At 59.6% G+C, this 25,137-nt stretch overlaps 1 protein-coding gene across 2 annotated transcripts; it reads right to left on the bottom strand.

Moving 5' to 3' along the window:
* Window positions 1–1,191: 1,191 nt before the first annotated feature.
* Window positions 1,192–25,067, bottom strand: LOC122212666 (granulocyte-macrophage colony-stimulating factor receptor subunit alpha-like). Of its 2 annotated transcripts, XM_042926609.1 has the most exons (13): window positions 24,714–25,067; window positions 22,173–22,292; window positions 17,548–17,641; window positions 15,931–16,073; window positions 11,081–11,207; window positions 10,870–10,999; window positions 10,191–10,375; window positions 9,493–9,626; window positions 7,999–8,022; window positions 4,454–4,589; window positions 3,850–3,943; window positions 2,851–2,962; window positions 1,192–1,544 (listed from the first exon to the last, which is right to left on the bottom strand). In XM_042926609.1, exons 3-13 carry the CDS (start codon window positions 17,618–17,620, stop codon window positions 1,467–1,469), a joined length of 1,236 nt encoding a protein of 411 aa, XP_042782543.1. In that variant the 5' UTR covers window positions 17,621–17,641; window positions 22,173–22,292; window positions 24,714–25,067; the 3' UTR covers window positions 1,192–1,466. The 2 variants fall into 2 exon arrangements, with proteins under 2 accessions (XP_042782543.1, XP_042782544.1); XM_042926610.1 differs by lacking the exon at window positions 24,714–25,067 and having other exon boundaries at window positions 1,199–1,544; window positions 2,881–2,962; window positions 22,173–23,568.
* Window positions 25,068–25,137: the final 70 nt, after the last annotated feature.

Below are 25,137 nucleotides of genomic sequence, written 5' to 3'. Positions count from 1 at the left end.
GCCCTGCCTGGATCTCAATGGCCCTGCCCTGCATGGATCTCAGGGGTCCTGCCCCTCCTGGATCTCAGTGGCCCTGCCCCTCGTGGATCTCAGTGGTCCTGCCCCTCCTGTATCTCCGCGGCCCTGCCCTGCCTCAACCTCTGTGACCCTGTTCCCCATGGTTCTCAGATGTCTGGTGTGCACAGCTGGGGGGAGGATGAACCTGTGGTTTGAGGCCCCCAGTGTGGTCGTTTGTCCCGGCCACCCCAGGATGCCCCTAAAATAACAACACTCTTCCTTACATCGTCCCTCCGACGGTTGTCCGTCACCCCTCCCTCACTCTGACCCGCGATCCCCGCCCCCAGTCGCAGCAAGCAGGGCCTGGCCATCCCGTGGGGCCCCAACCCACGGAGGCACGCGGGTGACCGTGCCTTCTGCAAGCTGCTGGCCAGGGGCCCAAGCTGGGGCTGGATTCCCAGGCTCCCGTTCTTCGGCCCAAGCCGCGTCCATGGAGCGGAGTCTCCCCCGCAAGAGAGTCTGCCTCCAGACTCCGCAGAGTGAGAACACGTGTTCCCAGCAGGGAGCTCTGTCTTGGGCTGCGAGGTCCTCCCCGCGGTCCTTGCAGGGTCCGTCCTGCAACCTCGCGGCCGTGGGTGCTTATCGGCCACGGCCCCTTGACCGGGCGGCTCCTGGGCGCTGCCGGACGGGGTCTGGGGGCCGCGGTGCCAGCTGCCCGCGGAGATAATGGGCGCGCACTTCCTGTGCGGGGAGCCCAAGTTCTCTCTCTCTGGGGCGTTTGGAAACCTTTCGAAAGAGGCTCACGCTTGCTTCCGTGCATCTTACCCGGGCCCGATCAAACCAGGGACGTTTTTCAAGAAAACCCTTGCTTATCAGGCCCGGGGCTCTTGTGAAACGCGGACTGACGCTGACGCGTCTGTGGCGTCGGTCTGCGTGGGTGCGGCCGGGACCCTGCTCACCTCGCCCTGAGCCCGGAGCCCTGGGCTGACGCGTGTGGGCGCACGTCCGCGTCCGGAGACCCGAGGGCCTGGCGTGGGCGACCCCGGGCCCGGCTGCTGGCGCGCATCCACGGCCCCCGATGACGCCCCCGCAGCTTCGCCGCGCACCGCGTGTGGACGGCGGGCCGGGCGCGTCTCGAAGGACGCGTGAGCAACCCCGGTTCGCCAGCACGAGGACCCGCGTTTACGCCGGCACTTTGCAAAACCCGAGAAGCCGGGAGGCTCGTTTGCCATTGGACGCTCGGCGTTTCCCCACCTGCTATTCTCTTATTCTTACCTTTTGTCTTGTCATTTCATTTCTTTTTTTGCCCTGTATGATTTTATTTCACCCTATTACGTTTTCTCTTGTTATTTTCCTTCTCTTATGTTATGTTCTCTCGTTATTTTATTTATCTGCTAGTTTGCGAACACCACACGGTGCCAGAAGTGGTCGCAAGAGGAACGCACCACCTCCCCTCGTCCCCGTGCCCGTCAGCACGTTGCCTCCAGCGTGACCACGTCCTCGGGGTCCTGGGGGCCCGGCGGGGGGTGGCCCTCGTCCCAGGCGACCTGAGAGAGAGAGAGAAGGCAAGGGTCGACACCCCCGAACCCTCCCACGCCCCGAGGCCGGCAGGTGCAAACAGGGCGGGGTGGGGGGGGGGGACTATTGCTCGGCTGCGAAAAGGACACGATGCTCAGGGACAGAAGCGGGACACACAGGACCTCGGGGCGAGACCCCAAGGGTACAAAACCCCCGAAACAGGGAAATCCGGCCACACGAGGTGGACGTGAGCGCCCACAGGGTCGGGGGGACCTGGAATCCGATGGAGGTGATGCTTAATGCGGACAAGCTCTCCTTTGGGGGTCATGAGAATGCTCTGGAACCAGACGCAGCTGGTGGGGGGCACAACGCCCCTGCCTTGGGCCTTTGGAATAGGTGACAGGGGCGGTGGGGGGGGGGGCGTGTGACTTAGGTTTCCACAAACCTGTCATAAATGGAAATAATGCGTCCCTGTGACGCTCACCCCAGCGGACACCCAGGAAGCCCTCCCTTTTGCCCGGCGACACCATGGGAGGCCCCCTAAAGTCCCCCCCTGCCTGCCCCGGGCGCCCCTCGGGGACCCCGCAGGCTGCCGTGGCCCCGGCTGCCACCAGGTGACACAGTCCCCCTGTGAGATCAGGCTCCGTCCAGCCTGGACGCTGGGGGCCGCCGGGGGCCTCAGGGAGCCCCCCCCCCCCCCAATTTAAGGGACAGGGAGTGACCCTGCCCTGGAGCCTCTGGAGGGAGCACGCTGGAAACCTGAGCTGGAAACTTGAGCGCACTGCAAGCCCCGTAGCCTCGCCCCAAGTTTCTCCGTGGACCCTAAGCACCCCGCGAGGGCAGCCTGGGTCGTGGAAGCCGCGGGGTGGCGCCCCGACGGGGCGTTTTGGGGGTGTCCGACCGCCTCCTCAGGGGGAGCGCTTGGGCTGACGCATGAGGACGCGAAGGCGGCTGGATCAGGAAGTAGGGTCTTTGCTCCTGTGACGGGAGGTGTGGTAATGGGGGGGGGCGGTTGCCGGCGCCCACAAGCTCCCCCCGAGGAGGGGAACCACCAGCACCGAAGGACCAGCCCCGGATCTGCGGCAGGGAAACGAGCCACACGCCTGCTCCCAGGGACTGTGGTGGCGGACGGCCGTGCGTCTCTAATGCCCAGCATTTCGGCTTTCGTGGTGAGCGCCGACGCGCACGGCCTCGGGTGCTGGAGGGTCGTGGCCCCTCCGCTGACCCCCCGCCCACCGACAGCGCACCCCCGGACTGCCCCCACCGCCAGAGACACGCCCGCCCCCACTCCCGGGACCTCACACGGCGCTGGCAGCCGGGAGGGGACGCGCCCACCTCCTGAGTGTAGACGGAGGGGTCACTCACCCCCGGTGTGGGCATGAGGGCCTTGGCGATTTCCTTCTTCACCTGCGGGATGGGAGGGAACATCTTGCGCCTCACGGAGAACCTGGCGGGGAGACGTACACCGTGAAGGGCCCCACGGCCTCTGCGCGTCCCTTCCTGGAGAAACGCAGCGCCCACGGACACCCGCCAGGCCTGGTGTGCACCTGCCGGACCAGCGAAGACGCGCGCAGGACTCCTCAGATCCTCTCCAAGTGCCCCCCCCCCCCCCACCCTCCCCACCCCGGGCCTTTTAAAGCACCACAAAGTGTATAAGGACACCCGGAGTCTCCAGGTCCCCAAGAGGCCCCAGGGCTTTGATTTTGGTCCTTGAGTATCAGAGGGTCCTGGGGAGCACGCGGGGAGGCAGAACGACCCGCCCCCATCGACCCGCCCATAGCCCCGGGGTCTCCTGGAGACTCCCCTGCTCCTGGGCTTGTCCAGAGCTGCGCACGCGTCGTTACCCGCCTGCTGCACCCCCCCCCCCCCCGCCCCGGAGGCTCACTGCCCCTCCCCGCCGCGAGAGGACCGTCCTAATTGAGGCCCCAGGAAGGGTTCCCTAACCGGGGACCCTGTGAGCAAGTCCCCAGCCGTGGACACGGGGACGGGACGTCCCGAATGGTGCTTTGTCCCCTTGGCGACCGCGGAGCGCAGCATCTGGACCCGGAGGACTCTGGCTGGGACCCCCTGGAAGCGCGCAGTCTAGCGGTTCGTGGGACGGGAGGGTCCTTCCGACATCCCAGTGTGGCTGTGGGGCCGCTGACAGCGGCGGAGACAGCAGGAGACCCCCGCCCCTCCCCAGCCTTAAGCAACTTCGACTCCACTCCAGTATCTGGATTCGCGGTCTCTGGGTTCGCGGTCTCTGGATTCGCGGTCCCTGGCCACTCCCCAGGCTCCCGGGCCAGCGCCGCGTGGCCTTCTGCAAAGTCCGGGGTGGGGGGGCGGGGCGCTTACCGTTTGCAGAGGAACATGAGGACGAGCGCGGACAAAGCCGCCGTCCCCACCACGGGCCCCACCAGGGCGCCGCTGAAATCCTGCTCCGGGAGGCCTGGCGGGGAAGAGAAGCAGGTGGTCAGCTTTGCACACAGCAGGCGCTTCCGGGGTGGGGGGGGGGGGTGGGGCTGCCAGCCTGCAGAGCGCATGGGCATCCAGCTGGTGCGTACTTTGGGCTCACGCCCCCAGAACAGTCCTGCGGGACCCCTGGAGGGGGCCATTTAGGCAGACCCTGGCCTCGTGGGGTTCCCCGTGTCCCTCTGGGCAGGTTGGTTCGCTCAGGTGGCTGAGTCTAGGGGGACGGCCTCCTAGGGGGCCCCTAGGGACCCGGGAGAGGGTGCTGCGGGGTGTCCGGACCCCCAAAGAGGCCCACGTGGTGCCCCGGAGACCCGTGAACGGGACCTGATGGGAAGAGGGTCACAGGTGAGAGGGCAGTGACGGCTCGAGATGCGCTCAGGGCGGCCTGGGTCCCACGGCAGCGGTGCCGAGACGAGACGGCAGAGGACGCCAAGCCGGGGCCCCAACGAAGGGTCCCTGCGCGGCGCGGGGGGCCTCGGCCACTCACCGAACCGCCGCGTGGGGCTCCACTCGCTCCACAGGTGGTTGTACATGTAACGCACCCTCACCCGGAAGGCGCTCTTGGCTCTGGTGGCGGAACTGGGCATCAGGTACACGTTCGGGTCCTGCCCCCTCTGGAAAACCTTGGAGACGGGAGGGGACTGTGCGTGAGGGGCGTTGCTGAAGGGTCGTCGGGGAGCAGGCCGGGGGCGGCGGGGGGGGGGGGGGTCCCCTGGGCTCTGAGGTCTGGGGTCCGTGCAGGGACCAGGCCGCACACCCCGCGCGGGGACACCCGTGCGTCCGGGCGCAACTCCGTGCGTCCGGGCGCAACTCCGCACGTCCGTCTGGTCAGTCTCGCTCCGCCAAAGCCGGGGAGGTAAGGCCCCGCCTCCTCCCGCCGGGGAGGTTGACCCCGCTTCACGCCTGGCGCCCACAGCTCTCTGAGCTGCACCCACACCTCGGGCAGAGACCTCGCGCCCTCGGGACGCGGCCCGCGGTGATTCCGCACCGACCCCGTGGAGCCCCGTCGGCCCGTTCGCCTTCTGGAGGCACAGCCGGGCTCTGAATGTGAGCCGCTGGCCGGGAGGCGTCCGCTGTCCCCACCTGCCTTTCCCTGGCGCCACAGGGACCCGAGAGTGCACAGCCCTGAGCCCCAGGGCACCATGTGGACGGCCCTCTGCGCGGGGAACGCACTTGATGTCCCGGGCACGCGGCTGAAACACGCCGCTGTTCTTTCTGGGCTCTGCAGGCGCCCTGCTCCCGGCCGCCCACCCGCACGGACGCTGAGGGCGGCAGCAGGGATCCCCCCGCCCGCAAGGAGAGCCCCCCCCCCAGGCAGCGGGAGCCACACACACCGCCTGGCCAATGCCTGTGGTGCCCTGGATCTCAGCTGGCGTCTGAGCGGCGAGGGGTCCCAGACGGGACACCTGGCGCCCGAGGCTGGCCCCCAGGGGCGCCTTGAGACTGCACGGGACCCTCAGCCTGGTCCCGGGCACTGCAGGTGTGGTCCGTGGGGCAGCATCTGGCTAGCAGGGTGGGTGTCACCCGGGAGCACGTGAGGCCCACGGGAAGCCGGGTGATGGATGGGAGACCATCTGCGGGATGGGGGTCGCTGCTGCCCTTGAGAGGATGGGGGGGCGCTCATGTCAGCATCTGAGGGCAACACTGACCAATGACCACACACCCCGTGGCTTAAGACCACAGACGGCATCCTTCCCCAGCTCTGGACACCAGAAGTCTGACGTCCCAGAGGGACAGAGCCGCTGATTTCCAGGCCGGGCAGGGCTGCTGAGATCCATGCAGGGAAGGGTCGCTGAGATCCAGGCAGGGCAGGGCCACTGAGATCCAGGCAGGAAAGGGTCGCTGAGATCCAGGCAGGAAAGGACCTCTGAGATCCAGACAGGGCAGGGCCACTGAGATCCAGGCAGGGCAGGGACGTTGAGATCCAGGCACGGAAGGGCCACTGAGATCCAGGCAGGGCAGGGCCTCTGAGATCCAGGAAGGGTAGGGCCACTGAGATCCAGGAAGGGTAGGGCCACTGAGATCCAGGCAGGGCAGGGCTGCTGATCCAGGCAGGGCAGGACCACTGAGATCCAGGAGGAGCAGGACGGCTGAGATACAGGAGGGGCAGGACCACTGAGATCCAGGCAGGGCAGGACCCCTGAGACCCAGGCAGGGAAGGGCCACTGGGACACAGGCAGGGCAGGACCCCTGAGACCCAGGGTGGGGGGGGGCAGGAGCACTGAGATCCAGGAAGGGGAGGACCGCTGAGATCCAGGAGGGGAAGGGCCCCTGAGATCCAAGCAGGGCAGGACCAGTGAGATCCAGGAGGAGCAGGACGGCTGAGATACAGGAGGGACAGGGCCGCTGAGATCCAGGCAGGAAAGGACCTCTGAGATCCAGACAGGGCAGGACCCCTGAGATCCAGGCAGGGAAGGGCCACTGAGATCCAGGCAGGGCAGGGCTGCTGAGATCCAGGCAGGGCAGGGCCACTGAGATCCAGGCAGGGGAGGGCCACTGAGATCCAGGAGGGGCAGGGCCCCTGAGATCCAGGCAGGGCAGGGCACCTGAGATCCAGTCAGGGCAAGGTCACTGAAATCCAGGAGGAGCAGGACCCCTGAGATCCAGGCAGGGAAGGGCCACTGAGATCCAGCCAGGGCAGGGCCATTGAGATCCAGGAGGGGCAGGGCCGCTGAGATCCAGGCAGGGCAGGGCCACTGAGATCCAGTCAGGGCAAGGTCACTGAAATCCAGGAGGAGCAGGACCCCTGAGATCCAGGCAGGGAAGGGCCACTGAGATCCAGGAGGGGCAGGGCGGCTGAGACCCAGGCAGGGCAGGGCTGCTGAGATCCATGCAGGGCAGGGCCACTGAGATCCAGGCAGGGAAGGGCCGCTGAGATCCAGGAGGGGTGGGACCCCTGAGATCCAGGCAGGGAAGGGCCACTGAGATCGAGGCAGGGCAGGGCCCCTGAGATCGAGGCAGGGCAGGGCCACTGAGATCCAGGCAGGGCAGGACCCCTGAGATCTATGTGGGGTATGAACATTGAGACCCAGGAGGGGCAGGGCCGCTGAGATCCAGGAGGGACAAGGTCGTAGAGATCCAGGCAGGGTAAGACCCCTGAGATCCAGGCAGGGCAGGGCTGCTGAGATCCAGGCAGGGCAGGGCCACTGAGATCCAGGCGGGGCAGGGCCCCTGAGATCCAGGAGGGACAAGGTCGTAGAGATCCAGGCAGGGTAAGACCCCTGAGATCCAGGCAGGGCAGGGCTGCTGACATCCAGGAAGGGCAGGACCACTGAGATCCAGGGGGGGCAGGACCACTGAGACCCAGGAGGGTCAGGACCACTGACATCCACCCAGGGAAGGGTCACTGAGATCCAAGCAGGGGAGGGCCACTGAGATCCAGGCAGGGCAGGGCCGCTGAGATCCAGGAGGGGCAGGACCCCTGAGATCCAGGCAGGGCAGAGCCGCTGAGATCCAGGCAGGGCTGTGCCCCCTCCAGAGGCTCCGGGGGAGGGTCCTTCCTGCCTCTTCCAGCTTCTGGGGCTCCAGGCGCCCCTGGGCTCGTGGCCGCGTCCCTCCCGTCTCTGCCTCCTCCTTCATGTGGCTTCTCCTCTGTCTCTGTGTCTCCTCTTTGTGTCGTAAGGACAGTGTCATTGCATTTCGGGCCCCCCTGACCCAGGATGGGCTCATCTCCGATCCTTCAGTTACTGACATCTGCAAAGACCCTGATTCCAAATATGACCCCAGTGCAGGGTTCTGGGGGGACACAAGCTTTTCCGGCCGCTGTTACACTCACTACAACGTGTGAACTGCATCGGCCCCAAGGAGATCGTCTGGAAGGACGTTTCCCCGTCCGCGGGCGACCTGAGCTGAGTCAGGGGCAGCGGAGAAATACAGCGTCCCAACGCGAGAGTGAAACCCTGAGGGCCGCTACGGGGCTGGTTGGGACCCCACGGCCCAGATGGTCAGTGAACATGGAACCGGGTCTCCCCCCGCTCCCCCCGCTTTCCGGGCCTGCGCACATAAGTCACAGAGAAAGGACGAGATACTCACACGGTTTGTTTCTGGGGAGCTCGCCTGTAAGAAAGGAAAAATGGTCAGTGTCTGCGTTTTCTGCACCGTGTGCAAGTGTGGGAACCTGCCTGGACCTCCTGGACCGGGATGAGGCAGCCTTGTCAGAGCTTCCTTACCTGCTAAAGAGAAAAGACCGGGAATGAGGGTCCGTACGACCCCTCTGTGGGGACACCTCAGTTCCGGGAAGGACAGTGAACGTATCAGAAATTCCTTCTCCAGGGAAGCGAGGTGGGACGCTCAACCAACTGAGCCACCCGGACGCCCCTGCCTTTTGTTTAATTTGCAGCCCTCAGGGACAGCACTTAAGAGGGTAGAGAAACTTCAACATCGAGTTCCGTCGCTGTGACTCTACCGCTGGCTGGTGAATTTGTCCTGGGGACGGTGTGAGGGACGAGAAGGCGGCTCCGACGGTCGCATCTTGTCCGAACGTTCAGATGTCCGGCGTGGACTAACCACGTCAGAGGCCCGCGGCCCACTCTGGGTGAGGTCCCCTGTCTACAGTCACCTGTGTTATCACCTGCCTGAGGTTACCCGTGAGGAACCAGTGCGAGGTCACCCGTGTGAGGTCACGCACAGGAGCCCTGGGGACCAGGATGCCAGCGGGCAGGGCGGAAGCTGCACACTCTTGGCGGCCACGTCCAGGGTACGAACCCGAATCCAAGACCCAAACCTGGCCTCTTGGGAGGGTTTTCAGGACAGAAGGGACACCGCCTAACTTCCGTTTGGAAAGGTGCCGACAGGTGAGGGGTCCACACCCGGCTGGGCCTGGGGACCCCTCCACGCCTTTGAGGAGAGCACCGGACCGTGCCGTAAAGGGCGCTGCGGGCTGTGGGACAGGGCCAGCGGCTGGCGCCAGCCTCGGGAACGTGGACATGTGGACACCCGGGGACAGATCGCGGACAGCAGATCACGCCTTGTGGCGGGTCCCGTGGGCAGGAGAGGCGCTCTTGTGGCGTGTGGGGGCCGTGCACGGATATTCCCAACATTCATTCATTCATTCATTCAGTGTGGAGACAGAGAAGGACCTCACACTTGGGGACAGAGGCAGAGCCTGTGGGCACAGGCAGCAGTCTGTGCAAAGGTCCTGGGGTCTGGGGTGCCCGGGACCAAATCCTATGTTGTGCATGGAGATTACTTGAAAAAAAAATTTCATAAACAATTTTCTTAAGTATGTCTGTTTTGAGAGAGAGACAGAGAGAGAGACAGCAGGGGAGGGGCAGAGACTGACGGAGAGAGAGCCCCCAGCAGGCTCCGTGCTGTCAGCGCAGAGCCTGATGCAGGGCTCGGACTCACAAACTATGAGATCCTGACCTGAGCCGAACGCAAGAGCCGAGGCTTAACCCGCTGAGCCACCCAGGTGCCTCCATAGAGGTTCCTTTTTAAGACCAAAAATGAATCTGCGCGCTTCACGCCCCAGGGGCAAACGGGACAGCACGCGCTGTGTGGGTCGTTCACGGACGCGTGGGTTCTTACCGGCGTTTGGATGTCCAGCTCGTAATACAGCATGTGACTCGAAAGGTCGAATCGGATCTCGGGATGTTCCCACCGGATGATGTGGTGCGACCGGTTGTAGGTGATGGTGATGTTCCTGGGTGGATCGTACTTCTCTACGGCAGCGAAACACGACAAAGTGTTTCGTGTTTAGCCCATTTGTTGTCTTTTGTTTTAAGTTTATTTATTTGGAGACAGAGGCAGACAGCAAGTGTGGGGGCTGGGGGTGCAGAGACAGATGGAGACAGAATCCCAAGCAGGCTCTGCACTGTCAGCACAGAGCCTGACCCGCGGTTCGAACTCACGAACCGTGAGATCATGACCTGAGCCAAAACCAAGAGTCGGACACTTAACTCACTGAGCCACCCAGGCGCCCTCGACCATTTCTTTTCTATGAAGTCCCCCCTCCAGGCATGTAAGAATTAAAATTAAATTAGTATGCTTTTCTCCCGCTAATAGAGTGCTTGTCAGTTTAATTTGCAATCCTCGCTACAGAACCTAAGAGTGTAGAGGAGAAGTTTTTTTTCTTGTTTTGTATTCCCACGCACAAGAAGGCTGTGATGCGCCTCTTGGAAGAAATACACGTATTAGAGAAGCATCCCCCCCACCCCCGGGGGCAGCCAGACACCGGTCACCTTGGACGGCGAGCCGAACGCAGGGCGAGGGAGGCCGCGACTTACCGATTTGAACGGCCTTAAATGGAGTGAAATCCAAAAACGGGATCGCCGTTTCCCTGCTGGTGCCGTTCACCAAGAAGAAGTAATTGTCCGTCCTCTGGGGTTCGCCCAGTTGGTCGAAATGGCAGCCCACGCGGGTCCCCGTGGGGCCGAGGATGTAATGGACGCATTCCGCCTCGGCCTCATGCCTGTCACGTGCCAGGGGGGCGAGGGCAGGCCCGCCTGTGAGTCCTCGTGGGCAGCCATTGCCAGCCACCCCCCCCCTGCAACCCAGAGAACCCTCTGATGACAGGGGACAGTCCCGTCCCCCGAATGAGCGTAAAACCAGAACGCGATGTGCGTCCCAGGCGACCGGCCGGCACGCGGCAGGCACGGGCAGGGGCCCGCCCTTTGCAGAGCGAGGGGGTTACAACCCCTTCTGCGAAGCATTCAGTGTCCAAATGGGGGATGTCCTCGTCCCTAGGTCGGGAAGGGGGGCTGCACGCTGGGGCCAGGAGGCGGCAAAGTTGCCCGGTTCTCCGCCCCCCCCCCCCAGGGGCCTGGCCGATGGGCGCTTTGCTGGGTGACTTTGGGACCTTTCGGGGAGACGCCCCCCTCCACCCTGGGGCTCTGAACCAAAGGCTGAGCACTTGACGTGAGGACCGCCGCGCGGGTCCCGGGCGCAGCGAGGGCTCCCGGTCACCTGGACGCCCAGGAGAACAGTCGATACTGGACGTCGGCCGGGGCGGCCGGGCCGGGCGCCCAGCTACAGTTCATGAAGCGCACGTTGTAAATGAGGCAGGAGAAGTTCACGGCTCCGGAACCTTCCCTGCCTGGGGAGACACGGCCCGAAATCCGTCGGTGCCCCGCGGGCGGGCCGGGAACCACGCGACCGCAGCTGACGGGGACCTCACCTGGGTTAGCAAAAGTCAGGGCTTGGAGGAACACGTCCCCGTCGCAAGTGACCTTCACGGTCAGGTTGGCCCCCCTGTGCAGCACCGAGTTGGGGAAGGTGCAGACGTAGGTGTGGTCCTCCGTCACCTGCAAAGGCCGCATTGCCTTGTCTGCAGGCGCCCCTGCCCCGGGGCTCCCGGCGGGAAGGGCCCAGGGCACCTGAACGCCGAGAGCACTCCCGACGCCCCGCCAGCGCCCGGATGACATCGAACCTACAGCACAGATGTCACGGGAACGACACCCAGCCTGCATTTCTTTCCCCAAAGAATTACCGTCAGCAGGGACAGAGCACACCCTGACCCACGACCTCCGGGAAACCCCGCCCTCGCCTATAAGAACCAGCTCAGAGGTCCCGCGAAATCAGACGCATGGGGACACCGCCCTCTCTGCCATAATCCAAAGAGCTCACATCTGGCCCATAACGGCCAGGACCTGATTAACACCAACGACGTCCCTACTTCCACGCATACTTTCCTTCAAACACGTATCTTCCCCCAGTGTGCTGCCTTCAGCCGCCTCAAACCTCTTTTCCCGTCTCTTGTCACATCTGCACGATTTACTGCTGTGTGTGAAGAAAATAGTATACAAACTCCCAAGTCTAACTGCTGCATTGGGTCCGTTTTCTTCTTTCTATGAAGCCCCCCCCCACCTCATGGCACTGAGAATTTTAACACCATGTAAAACCTGCCTCGCTTAATCTGTCTTTTGTCAGTCTAATTTGCACAGCCCCGTGGACATCATTTAAGAGTGTAGAGGAAAAGTGTTTCTGCACATCGGCACCAATAGAAAGTGTTCCCACTTCTCAGCCTGACTTTGAGGCTCTGCACCCTCTGTCTGTCTGTAGACTTAGCATTTCCCAGACGCCTGATTTTGGGCCTGTTTGCTTTTCCTTAAATGAGGGGAGTCCCCCCACCCCCCACGCCAGGCCTGGGTGCAACTGGGATGAGGCACAATGTAGCCTTTTGTGTCCGGCGGCTTCCGTCACCCGGCAACATTTTTGCCAAGTTCATGCACATTGTTGCAGGTACCCCGCTGTGTTCTGCTTCATGGGCGAATGGCACTGTTCATTTCTCATCATCGTCTTTCCCCCCGGGACCGTGGCGTCTCTCCCGACGGCTCCTACGTGGACCGGGATGAAACGCGGAACTAGAAAAAGGGGCCAGGGCGGCGCGGGCCCGCGGGGAGGCCGACAGCAGCCAGCCCAAGGCGGCCTCAAGTGCCAAACACAGAGCGCACTGAGGACACGAGATTAAAAAAAGCTCCAGAGGAAAACCAGACCACGTGCGACGAGAAAAGTCAGCACGGGCCGCATCCTGTTTGTCAAACCCCGGATTCCAGGGGTGCAGGGCGGCCCAGCGGGTGGACTCTGCCCACGTGGCTGTGAGCCGGTGGAGTGTGGCCAGGAGGGAAATCATTACACGCACGCACATTTCCTCCTCAAGTTCAAAACCTAGGAAACGCGGACCACCGTTAGCTCCCGCGTGTGCCGAACCGGGTGCAGGAAGTTCTCCTCTCCCGGGGGGAGCGGCTGGAGATCCCCAGGCTGCAGGGAACCCCAATCCGCCCTCCCATCCGGCTTGCAAGAGGGGGGCTGCCAAGGAAGGAATAAAACACCCCCAAGTTCAGGAATGCCCTCCGATCGCTGCCTGCTGGGCCTCACGGAAAACCCCAGATCCCAGGGAGAAATTGTGCAATTCTGCGGCCGCGTTTTCTGAGTCTGCAGAAAAGCCCCCAGCTCCCAACTAAAAACAAAACAGGACTATTAAAAAAAACCCCAAAAAACGGAATGAGCTGTTTCCTACTAAAGCCTTGGGAGAGGACAGGACTGACACATGAGGCGGTTTAAGATAAAGGTGGCCCCAGGAGGCGGCTCAGCGAGGGTCTCCTTCTGGAACATTCCCTTTCAAACCAGCGGGAAGGAGGAAGCTGCCAGCTACTTGAAAGCATTGCAACCTCTTTCTGCAAAAGAACGAGGTGGTTTTTTTTTTTTTTCTTTTTCCTGCAGGAGAAAACCCTCAGATTTGTGCAGACCACACGGAAGGGAATGAACCACAAAATACACACTCGCACAAACGGGGGCTTTTAAGAAAACACAGCCAGACTCGACTTTCCGTTGCTGGCACGGCTCGGATCCAAGACCACCCACAGGATATTCCGAAAGGAACCAATTTCATCGAAAGAATTTTAAAAATGTGGGACGTCTGGCGGGCCCAGTCCGAAGAGGGTGTGACTCTTGATCTCAGGGTTGTGAGTTCAAGCCCCGCGTTGGGTGTAGAGATTTACTTAAAAATAAAACCTTAAAAACTATAAAAAAGGATAAAACGCCAAACGCCAGGCTCATATACTGAATTCAACGTGGTGTCTTTTTTTTTACATTTATTTATTTTTGAGAGACAGAGAGAGCGTGAGCAGGGGAGGGGCAGAGAGAGAGGGAGACACAGAATCCAAAGCAGGCTCCAGGCTCCGAGCTGTCAGCACAGAACCCGATGTGGGGCTCGAACCCATGAACCGTGAGATGGTGACCTGAGCCGAAGTCAGACGCTTAACCGACTGAGCCGCCCAGGCGCCCCGGAATTCAAGTTTAAAAAAAAAAAAAATTGTACTAAGCTCGGAGGCGCCTGGGTGGCGAAGTCGGTTTTCTCCCTCTCTCTGACCCTCCCCTGCTTGTTCTCTCTCTCTCAAAATAAATAAATAAACTTAAAAAAAATTTAAAAATTGTACTAAGCTTGTGCACGGTGTGTATTAGTGAGGCCGACCAGGGGGATGGGGAGGGGAAAACCTGATCATCTCAGCTGAGGTCCCAAAACAAGTGTTCAAGAAGGTGCAAATTCTGTGGGTGAAAAAAGCTTACATCAGCAAGAATTTAAGGGAATCTCTTTGACCTGACAAGAGACCTTTGTCTCTTTTCTTGTTTCTTTTCTTTTTTCTTTTCTTTTCTCTTCTCTTTTCTTTTTTCTCTCATTTCTTTTCTTTTCTTCTTTTCTTTTCTCTTCTCTTTTCTTTTCTTTTCATTTCTTTTCTTTTTCTCTTTCCTTTCATTTCTTTTCCTTTCCTTTCTTTTCTTCTTTTCTCTTTTCTTTCTTTTCTTTTCATTTTTTTTCTTTTCTCTTTTCTTTCTTTTCATTTCTTTTCTTTTCTTCTTTTATTTTTTCTTTTCTTTTCTTTCCTTTTCTTTTTTGCCTTTTTCTTTTCTTTTTTACATCAACGGCCACTATTGTAAGTACAGAAACACTGAATTTTTGAACTGTTTTCTTGAATTCACAATGAAAATTGAAACGGAAACAGAAAGTCCACACGGTTCTAGAGGAAAGAGCCACATTAGCATTCTTTCTAAACAGGACAAAATTCGGAGAACCGGATGCTTTCCCGAACACACTGAATTTATAAAAGAGGGTAAGGACCTGTGGACACAGAGCCCATAACATCAGTGGCTTTCCTGCACCACAGCAAACAGTTAAAATTAAAAAAAAATTTTTTTCAAGCCATCAGAAGAATGCTATGAAATGCACAGAAATGACCAACACAGTTTTTTATTTATCTATATTTTTCATAATCATGAATTTTTATATTTATTTAATAACCTTGACATTTATTTTATTACTTTTTTTTTCAAGTTCATAACTTTTTAAAAAATGTTTATTTTTGAGAGAGAGAGAGAGAGAGAGAGAGAGAGAGAGAGAGAGTGCAGGCGAGCGGGGAAGGGGCAGAGAGAGAGATCATGACCTGAGCTGAAGTCTGATGTTTGACTGACTGAGCCACACAGGCGCGCTTCTCTTCCCTTTTCCCTACCAGTTAGGTATACAAGGCCCTAACTTTACCTATTCATTGGGCTACTCTTTTTGTAAACTCCATATGCACAGAAATACATTTCCTCTCGCCTCTTCACCTCTTCATCATAATCCTTCATCAGGTTAATTCACAGCCCTCGGAGACAGAACCTAAGAGTGTAATGGCTAATTTTCCTTGCCCAACCTCCTTAGAATGAAACTGAGGAAGCATGTCAAGTATACGATGAGTGAACGAACAGAGACCAAAGACAGGGACGGAATCCAGACGGGACTGTTCTAACGTGAAGGGGGTGGGAGGCACGTAAGGGACAAATCCCTGTCTTTTCCCCTCCCCCTCACGGAAGGGGAGAAATCAAAGCAAAGGCAGGTGCAGAAAAGACCACTATTATATTCTCCCTCATACGCGGGATTTAGTGTGTAAGTTTTATGTCCACTATACGAAGGCAGGGTGCAAATGTCCCCAAAGGTGTCAAAGGTGGCATGACCCGCCCCCACCTTCTCCTGGGCCAAGACGAGGGCAGTGACCCTTCCCGCCTGATGTGGAGAGCCAGCACCGAGAAGACACTGTATACACAGACCTCACTAAAATAACCCATATCTGCCATTAGGCTTGTGGCTTATTGCCCACTCCCGTCCCCACAACTTATTGGCCCCAGAAGCCAAAGTGCCCATTCCTCTGACAACCCACCTCTCACTCAGAATTCCTCACCCTCTTAAAAAACTGGTACCAAACCTCCCTGCTCCTTGGGGTTTCCCTTCTTTCCTCTGAACCTTCATGGATGTAAAAAGTTACCATAGGAACAAATCTGTACGTCTTTTCTCCCAAATAATCTGGCGTGTGTCATTTTAATTTGCACATCCCTATGCAAGAGCCTAAGAGGATACAGGAAATGTTTTTTTCTTCCCGGACAAAAGCAACAGGGGTGGAAATAGAGGCAGGCCAGGGGCGCGAGAGTCGTCTCACAGGAAAATTCCGGATTCACAGGGCGCAAAGCCATAAGGCGTGAGCCCCGGACACTCACCTGTGGGCCCACCGTGGCGGAATAGGCAGTCGGCGTATCTATTGTGCATTCCTGGTCACTCACGTTTCTTGTGTACGTCCAGGTTAACGTTTTTTTCCTTGAATCCAGCTGCATGTTTATAATAGGGGATATTTTGTCTTGCGCTGTGATTAAAAAAGCAAAAATGAAAACACAAATCCTTAGGAGGAGCCGGAACCCCCACCTGCCCCCCCCCCTGCCCCCGGTCATGTTCTAGGAACAGGGGAGACGGTTTGCAAACATCGGGCGCGGCAAATTCACACAACGTAACATTGACCATTTCAAAGTGAAAAACTCAGGGACCTGTACAAGCCCACAAAAGGACGCTCAGAATTCGTAGTCGTTGGGGCGGGGGGAGGGGGGAGGTTGCGAATCAAACCCACAAGGTCAGAGCGCGTGGGGGGCTCAGCGGGTTGAGCGTCTGGCTCTCGACTTCCGCAGTTTGTGAGTTCGACCCCTGCATCAGGCTCTGCGCTGACAGCACGGAGCCTGCTCGGGATTCTCTCTCTCTCCCTCTCTCTCCGCCCCTCCCCCACTCGCGCTCTGTCTCTCTCTCAGAAATAAACGCATAAACTTTTTCTTCAAGGAACGAGCTGAAAAAAAAAAAACTAAGAAAACGAACAAACCACAAGGATGTCACTTCTTGCCCGTGAACTTAGCTATACTAATAAAAATTCGGGAAATACAGAAAATAATCAGAAAAACAGACAAATTGGGCAGAGCAATAATTTGAAGACTACGGAAAATAATTTGAGAGACACGAGTTGGCTACAGTCATAATTTGAAAAATACGGAAAAATACAGAGGCACCCGGCTGGCTCCGTGGGTGGAGGGTACGACTATTGATCTCCGGGTTGTGAGTTCGAGCCCCGTGCAGGGGGTAGAGATTACTGAAAAATAAAATCCTTTAAAAAAATAAAAAGAAAAGAAAAACATAGAAAATAGTTTGAAAACTACAGCAGATCATTGGAAACATACAGACAAGTTAGCGATCGTGACGATAATTTGAAAATTTCAGAAAAATACAGAAAATAATTTATAATTAGCCACAGTGACAATAATTTGAAAAATGCATAAAATCATGTGAAAACTACAGAGAAGGGGCGCCCGGGGGGCTCAGTCGGTTGGGCGTCCGACTTTGACTCAGGTCCTGATCTCGCAGTTCGTGAGTTCGAGCCCCATGTCGGGCTCTGTGCGAACATCAACTCCAACCCAATCCCAGGATCTGCAGCATCTGTGAAATGGGATCAGGGGGGACCCGAGCTGAACTCCAGAGTCACACGCTTGATCGGCTGAGCCCCCCAGATGCCCCTGGGCACCCCGTTTTCCTGGGCCATCTGCGGGAACATGTCTACATGCTCTCTGGCACCTTCCGGTGGACGTGTTGCGGGATCGAATCTTCACCCTTGGGTCCCTGATTCTGCCCGCGAATAAATACCTGTAGTTCGATTTGCAAAAGGACCCCTTCCCCTAGCAGGGCGGTCTCGGGGCCGGGGGACGCTTTAGGTCTTGGGGGAGGGACTTCTGTCCCCTTTGGCATCACGGGGGTGGGGGGGAGTGACAATCCCACCCCGTCCCGGGGCGCCTGCCTCTACCTACCCGGCCGTGGTTGTGCACAGCATGCCGACTTCAGGACGACCAGGAAGGTCAGAAGATCCAGCACGGCCGCCATATCCCAGCCCCAAAGCTGCACCTTCACAGGAGACACCAGGTCAGAGGTCAGATCCCCAGCTGCCTCCCCCCCAGGGGTGTCACCGCTAATGAGCTCCTGGCCGCATCCTTGGCCCTTGCTGGTCACGTCCACATTCCTGCTGCTGAGACGAAAAAAAATCTTTTCCCGGTAACCTCTTAGGTTCTGGACCCGATGCCCGCAAATTAAACAGATGAAAGTTTAGCAGACACACCAGTTTTAACTACACATATACACACGGGGTCTCAGAAAGAAACATGCGGCTCAGGGAGACGGACGGATGACCAGGGCTTAGAAGCCGTGTCAGATTCAGCCTGGGAAAAGGGGTTCCGGACTTTCCGATGGGGACGTACAGCTCTGGGGAAACGCAAAACAGGAAACGCAGGAAATTCATGGCCATTAAGGTCTGTCTTGTTAATAAGAGTCTCTCACATGATGAGACGTCTCTGGGTGTAGTTCTCCCCGTACGGAAACATCTCCACCATTAGAACATCCATTTACGGGGTGCCTGGGTGGCTCAGTGGGTTAGGCGTCCGACTTCCTGCTTCTGCTGGTTCTCAGTGGCCTGTCCCTCCAAATCACCCCTGTGCCCAAGAGGGAAACTTTGGGGTGACGCGTTCTGGTGCCCTTCAAGGCGCACCTGTCCTGGGTCAGCCCGAGGGGGGAGGGGGGCCTGTCTGTGCCTCATCCTGGGCCTCGCCTGCCTCTCGGTTCACGTCGTCCCACCTTCCGTTTGGGGGGTGGCCCTCCCATGCCACCGACGCCACTCAGGGCCTCCGGGGTCCTTTTAGGGTTCTGGGGGGTCAGGACCCAGAGGGCGTGCTGTCATCGTGGAAACGTTTACCAGCACGGAAGGCAGCGCAGTCACGCGTCCGGGCCACGAGGCGAAGTGAGCCCTCGGGGCGGGGCCTGTGCGGAGTCGGGCTCCCCATGAACACAGAACCCCAGGGGCGGCCCTTCGAGAAACCCAGAGCCGACAGAGACGGGAAGCCGGGCCCGGCGATAAAGTCCCAAAGCGCCGTTTGAGGCCCAAGGACGAGAAAAGGCTTTGAGGGGGAAGAGGTCATTTTCAGCCTCAGGGGGTCTGACAACACTGGGGGTGGACGTGTCCCTTCTCCAAGAAAGGGGGTTCGGGGGCTGGATAGAGTCCCCTAAAATTCACGAGTTCAAACCCTCAGCCCCAGGACCTCAGTGGGGCTGTATTGGGCGTTGGGCCTTAAAGAGGAGACGAAGGGAACATGAGGTCACTGGGTGGCCCTGGTCCCTCAGGACTGGGGTCCTTAGAGAAGAAGAGGTCAGCACACAGACAGAGGGACGGCCACGTGAGGACTCAGGCACATGGTGTCTACGTGGTGAGGAGAGACGCCTCAGGAGGAGCCAGCTTCAGCCCTGCCTGGACCTAAGACCCCCCCAGCCTCGGCCCTGCCTGGAGCTCAGCCTCCCAACCTTGGCCCTGCCTGGATCTCAGACCCCCAGCCCCAGCCCCTCCTGGATCTCAGACTCCCAACCTCATCCCTGCCTGGATTTAAGCCTCCCAGTTTCAGCACTGCCGGGGCCTCAGAATCCCAGTCTTGGCCCTGCCTGGAAGTCAGACCCTCAGTCTCAGCCCTGCCTGGATCTCAGACCCCCAGCCTCGGCCCTGGCTGGATCTCATACTCACAGCCTTAGCCCTGCCTGGATCTCAGACCTCCAGCCTTGGCCCTGTGTTGACCTCAGACACCCAGCCTGAGCCTTGCCTGGACCTCAGACTCCCAGCCTCGGCCCTGCCTGGACCTCAGACTCCCAGCCTCAGCCCTGCCTGGATCTCAGACCCCCAACCTCGGCCCAGCCTGGATCTCAGACCCCCAACCTCGGCCCAGCCTGGATCTCAGACTCCCAGCCTCAGCCCTGCCTGGATCTCAGACACCCAGCCTCGGCCCTGCCTGGACCTCAGACTCCCAGCCTCAGACTCCCAGCCTCGGCCCTGCCTGGGTCTCATACCCCCAGCCTCAGCCCTGCCTGGATCTCAGACTCCCAGCCTCGGCCCTGCCTGGATCTCAGACACCCAGCCTCAGCCCTGTCTGAACTTCAAACCCCCAGACTCGGTCCTGCCTGGATCTCAGACTCCCAGCCTTGGACCTGCCTGGATCTCAGACCCCCAGCCTTGGCCCTGCCTGGAGCTCAGACTCAAGCCTCAGCCTCCCAGCCTCGGTCCTGCCTGGATCTCATACCCCCAGCCTCAGCCCTGCCTGGATCTCAGACTCACAGCCTCGGCCCTGCCTGGAGCTCAGACTCATAGCCTCGGCCCTGCCTGGACCTCAGACTCCCAGCCTCAGCCCTGCCTGGATCTCATACTCACAGCCTCAGCCCTGCCTGGATCTCAGCCGCCCAGCCTCAGCCCTGCCTGGATCTCAGACTCACAGCCTCGGCCCTGCCTGGAGCTCAGACTCATAGCCTCGGCCCTGCCTGGACCTCAGACTCCCAGCCTCAGCCCTGCCTGGATCTCATACTCACAGCCTCAGCCCTGCCTGGATCTCAGCCGCCCAGCCTCAGCCCTGCCTGGATCTCAGACTCCCAGCCCCAGCCCCTCCTGCATCTCAGACTCCCAGCCTCAGCCCTGCCTGGATCTCAGACCCCCAGCCTCAGCCCTGCCTTGACCTCAGATGCCCAGCCTCAGCCCTGCCCGGAGCTCAGCCTCCCAGCTTCGGCCCTGCCTGGATCTCAGCCGCCCAGCCTCCAGGACCAGGAAGGAATAAATGTCTGTTCTGGATCCTGCTCCATGAGGGGTATTTGTTCTGGCTGCCCGATCTGAGTCGTACAGCAGAGTCACCAGGAAAGCAAAGGGGGCCGATGGGGGGCCATGTGCGTGTTCACGGGCCTCCTCAGCATCACCTGGGTCTGCACTGTGAGTCCGAGGGTGGGGGCTCCTGTCAGGACCCTGGAGGGGGAGCCTGGTGGGCTTCCTGGTGCGTCCAGAGGTGGGTTCAGCAGGCAGAGGTGTGGCTCTGTGGGCCCCCACCTCGAGACGGACCAGCCTGCAGACAGACCCCGGGGATGGTCGGATGCACCCTGTGACCCCAGAGCATCCCACAGAGCAGACAGAATCTGAACTCGGCACCCGGGGGCCTCCTGGGAACACGGCCGAGCCGTGTGCCAACTCCTGATTTGTCCTTAAATGGCCGCGTTCACGTGCAGGCCGTGTCCCTGAGTCACGGAAGCTGGATGTGTTGCTGCCCCCTTTGCGTGGCTTTGCCCCAAGGTCGTGCCCATCAACGCTCCCGGACACCCCGTTTCTTACACACGTCTCAGTGCAACAAACAGGATCCCCTTTCTTTCCGTTTGCACGCCCGCGCCTCGCGTCTGCAAGAAACCTCCCCCGCCCTCCCCGCCCGAATCTGACGCAGCTCCTGGGTATTTGCAGCTATGTTTTTCTTGTCCACCGTCGGGGGCTGTCTGGGGAGGTGAGACCGTGTCTTGCCCCCGACAAGCGAAAGGACACCCCCAAACGGTTCCCTGCACATCCCTGCGCCCCTGTCCTCCCTCCCGTGTGATTTTGAAACAAAACCTCAGCTCGACTTTCCATGAAAAATCTCCGTGTGTGTACGTGAACTAACTTGGATGTAAACTTAAAAAATAACGATATAAAAAGGGCGCCTGGGGGGCCCCGTTGGTTGAGCGTCCGACTTCGGCTCAGGTCGTGATCTCACGGTTCGTGAGTTCAACCCTTGCATCAGGCTCTGCACTAACAGCTCGGAGCCTGGATCTGCTTCGGAGTCTGTGTCTCCCTCTCTCTCTGCCCCTCCCCCACTTGCCGTCTGTCTCTCTGTCTCTCCCAAATACACATTAAAAGATACAAAAACATATAACAATAAAAAATAAGAAAGGAAGAAAACAAGAGAAACGTCTGTGCATTTTTCAGCGACCAGGTGCTTCACCACGTGACCCCAGGACCCCAGGGTCGTTCTCACTCTGAGAGTATTAACCCGTCACGAAGGGGGGTTCCCTCTATCGACGCCTACATTTGCTACTGGCTTCCTGTCTTTCCTGTGGGCTCCAAGGACCCGTCCCCAGGCTTCGGCAAGGTAAGCCCGCTCTCCGGCCACCGGCCACTGATGACACCTGGCCCCTTCCCAGGCGATCGGCCCGTCTTCTGCGATGGGAACCAGGGTTGGCCTCAAGCCTCAGCCACCCCGTCTGCCCCTTGGTCCAGAGCCTCCAGCCCCGAGGCAGGACGATCGCAGAGGTCAGCGTGCACCTCGGGGACGACCCGAGGGCTCGCCCACGGCCGGCGGCTGTGAGTCACGGCCTGGGTGCACCTGCTCCCGACGTGGCCTCGGTGGTCGGCTTCCCCAGTCGCACCCTTCCCGGGTGTCACCTCGCCAACCCCTGCAGCCTGGGTCCCCACCTGCGCCACGGTCTCAGACCCGTCTGTATCAGAGACCAGCCCTCGGTCAGGGATGCTCCCAGCCGTCTCCGCCCTTCCCTCCCGTCCTGAGCACCCCCTGCCCTGGGACAGCAGCCCCCCGCCCCCACCGACGGGACGACGTCCACTTACTGGCCCCTCAGCTCTCGGCTCCTCTCTTGGGCCGTCTCAGCACTTTCGGGGGACGCTGTCCTGCCTGGGGGACAGGCAGTGACGATGACAGCAGACGAGCAGGGTCCCCGAGGACAGACTCTGGGCACGGACAAAGAGACACGGCCTGGTCAGGAGCCTGTGCTGCCCGGAGACCTCGCATGATTCATCTGGACGCACGTCAGCCGTGTCCTGCCCATCAAGGAGCAGCAGCCTTGTTATCTCGGGACAGGAAGCGTCCCCGACGTGTCCAGTGTGAAGCCGGCCCTGTGCCGTTTATCAGCCACTCAGGGTTCCTGTTTCTACAGCCCCGGGTCTCTGGACACTTGCCCAACGGGGTCCGTCTGGGGAGCGCAGGGGAACCAGGGTCTCCGTGCTGGGCTTCCTGTTCTGGAACCTTCTGTGCCCCCCCCCCATGTCTGCTCCTCTCATTCAGGGGGAGGCAAGCCCACTGTCAGGATTCACGATCTCGTAGACGTTGGGGCGTGTGGGGTCTGTCTCGTCTACACCACAGGACAAAGTGGTGTTCGGCACGAGCAAAGAAGGCCATCACTGGGTGTCATGGGAAGGGTTGTCCCCAGGCGGACGTGGTTGTAAATACGGGTCTTGGCACATGCATGCCATTGAGTGGCTTACGTCATCCCCTCATCCCCAGCCATCTGCACTGCTTAGGCTCCTGCTGTCTACTTGAGGAGCGGGGCTGGGGGGCGGTGATGTCTCCCTCCCAACCCCACAGCTAAGTGGGACGTTTCCAGAGGACCGTGAGTCCCGAGACGGTCGGCGGTCTCTGTCTGATTTGGAATCTGCTGAATCGGCAGGCAGGACCTACGTCGGGGTCAGGGCTCCTCAGCCGGCCCTCGGATCGACAAACGCCAAGGATATCGCCGTGTCTGGGGTCGTCCGAGGCACGGCACGTGGACGACACAAGGGACCGGAATGCGAAAGGCCTTGCGACCATGGGGTTGACCCTCTAGGCCAACGGTGGGAGCGAGGAGGTCCTACAGAGCAGTAGAGGCAGCTGTGCAATATTCGGGGACGCAGGAGGCACCTGGCGTAGGAGCCTTGGGGCAGGGATGCCCTCGGCGGGCAGTGCGGGTCTAGAAGGTTCTAGAACACAGAAACGGTCCACAGTGCCGAGCATTCTCTCCGCCAAGAGCCGACGCGGGGGATTTGGTGGTCGAGTCTCGGTGTGTTTGAAAGGGTGTTGGCGAAGGGATCCGTTCCCGTGTCAGAAGGGGAATCCCATCGTGAGGGAGAGAATCCTGGCTTCCTGTCCGCGTCTCGTTTACGTTCTAGAGGCGCTTGGATGGTCAGTCGGTAAAGCGTCCGAGTTCGGCTCAGGCCAACATCTCACGGTTCGTGACTTCAACCCCTGCATCAGGCTCTGTGCTGACGGCTGGGAGCCTGGAACCTGCTTCGGATTCCGTGTCCCCCTCTCTCTCTGCCCCTTCCCCGTCACACTCTGTGTGTCCCAAAAATAAACATAAAAAAATTTTTTTGATAAAAAAAAAAATCTGCCTCTGCCCCTAGACACGTATCACAGAATTCGAAAAGATCACCGTTGTGGGTTGAACGTGCATTGGGGTTTCCACAGCTCACACCCTGGCCGGAGCTCGCGAGGGGCCTCGGGAGATGCACCTGCCTGTGCGCTCGTGAACGCCCAGGAGACGCTGAATTAGGAGGCAGCTGTGTGCCTCTGGAACCACCTCCGCTGCTGGCACTTTGCTGACGGCTCTGGGACGCCCCGGGGCTCGCCAAGACGGTGACCGTCCCTTTCGGTTAGCGGCCTCCGCGTTGAGGAGTGCTGGGGGCCGTGCAGGGAGGGGGCCTGGGAGAGCGTGGCTCATTCTGGGTTATAACACGCGTTGTGCGAAGGGCGGGTCCCCGGGGCTGCGGGTGGGGACGGCCCGGCCGCCTTGGGCGTGACGGTGGGTCCTGTCCCAGAGAAGCATCGCGGGGGACCCTGGGGTCCTACAGGTCCCGCAGCACGTGGGGGCTCGGGCCAGCAGCCAGCCGTGTGCGGGAGCCTAGAACCTTTCACGCCTGCTGCTGACTCCACGGAGACGGAGACGAGTTACAAGCGTCAGAGGTCGACGAGGCTACAATGTTTCTAACTGAAGGCTGCAGACCCGGCAGAACGTCCCAAGCTGGGATGCAGTGCGGACGAATGCAGGAAACCGCGCACCCCCTCCCCCGCACAGCCCCTGACGGCCTCACAGACAAACGTTTCCCTGTCCACACCCGCTGGCGGTTAAACCAGCGGGTCCGAGCTTGGAAAATATTTCGTCTCAAGTCCCAGCGGATGAATCGGAAGGGATAGGACTCGTCCCCAACCCCCCCCCCCCCCCCCCACCCCCGCCCTGCTTCTCTGGCCTCCGATCTCCCCACCTTGGCGTCTATGAAAACGCTGAAGACGATGTGAAAATGACAGTTTCACCAAAACCAGGTGGGCTTTATACGAAGGCATGGATGGCCAGGGGGTCCACGGGTGGCTGCAGATGGGCTGGGGCTTTGGGGACTCACCCACGGGGGAGGGAGTCCTCACGAGAAGGCTGGAGTTTGTGTCCCCAGAATATATGTCCCTGTTCTAGCTCCCGGTACCCGGGACGGGGACCTGATTTGGAAACAGGGTCTTTGCAGATGTGATGAGGGATGTAAACAGAGCCCATCCTGGATCAGGGTGGCCTTAAATCCAGTGACAGGGGACCTTACAAGAGAAGAGACACAGACACAGACAGAAGCCACGTTAAAACCAAGGCAGACACGGAAGGGACGTGGCCACAAGCCCAGGGATGCCGGGAGCCCCAGAAGCTGGAAGAGGCAGGAAGGACCCTTCCCTGGAGCCTCTGGAGGGACCACGGTCCTGCCCCTCCTGGATCTCAGCAGCCCTGCCCACTTTGGATCTCAGTGGCCCTCCCCTGCCTGGGTCTCAGTGGTCCTGCCCTAC

The sequence above is a fragment of the Panthera leo genome, chromosome Y (genome assembly GCF_018350215.1).
Source record: "Panthera leo isolate Ple1 chromosome Y, P.leo_Ple1_pat1.1, whole genome shotgun sequence".
NCBI classification, from domain to species: Eukaryota; Metazoa; Chordata; class Mammalia; order Carnivora; family Felidae; genus Panthera; species Panthera leo.
The sequence above is the reverse complement of the archived record's forward strand: the minus strand, read 5'-3'. Positions and strand labels throughout refer to the sequence as shown.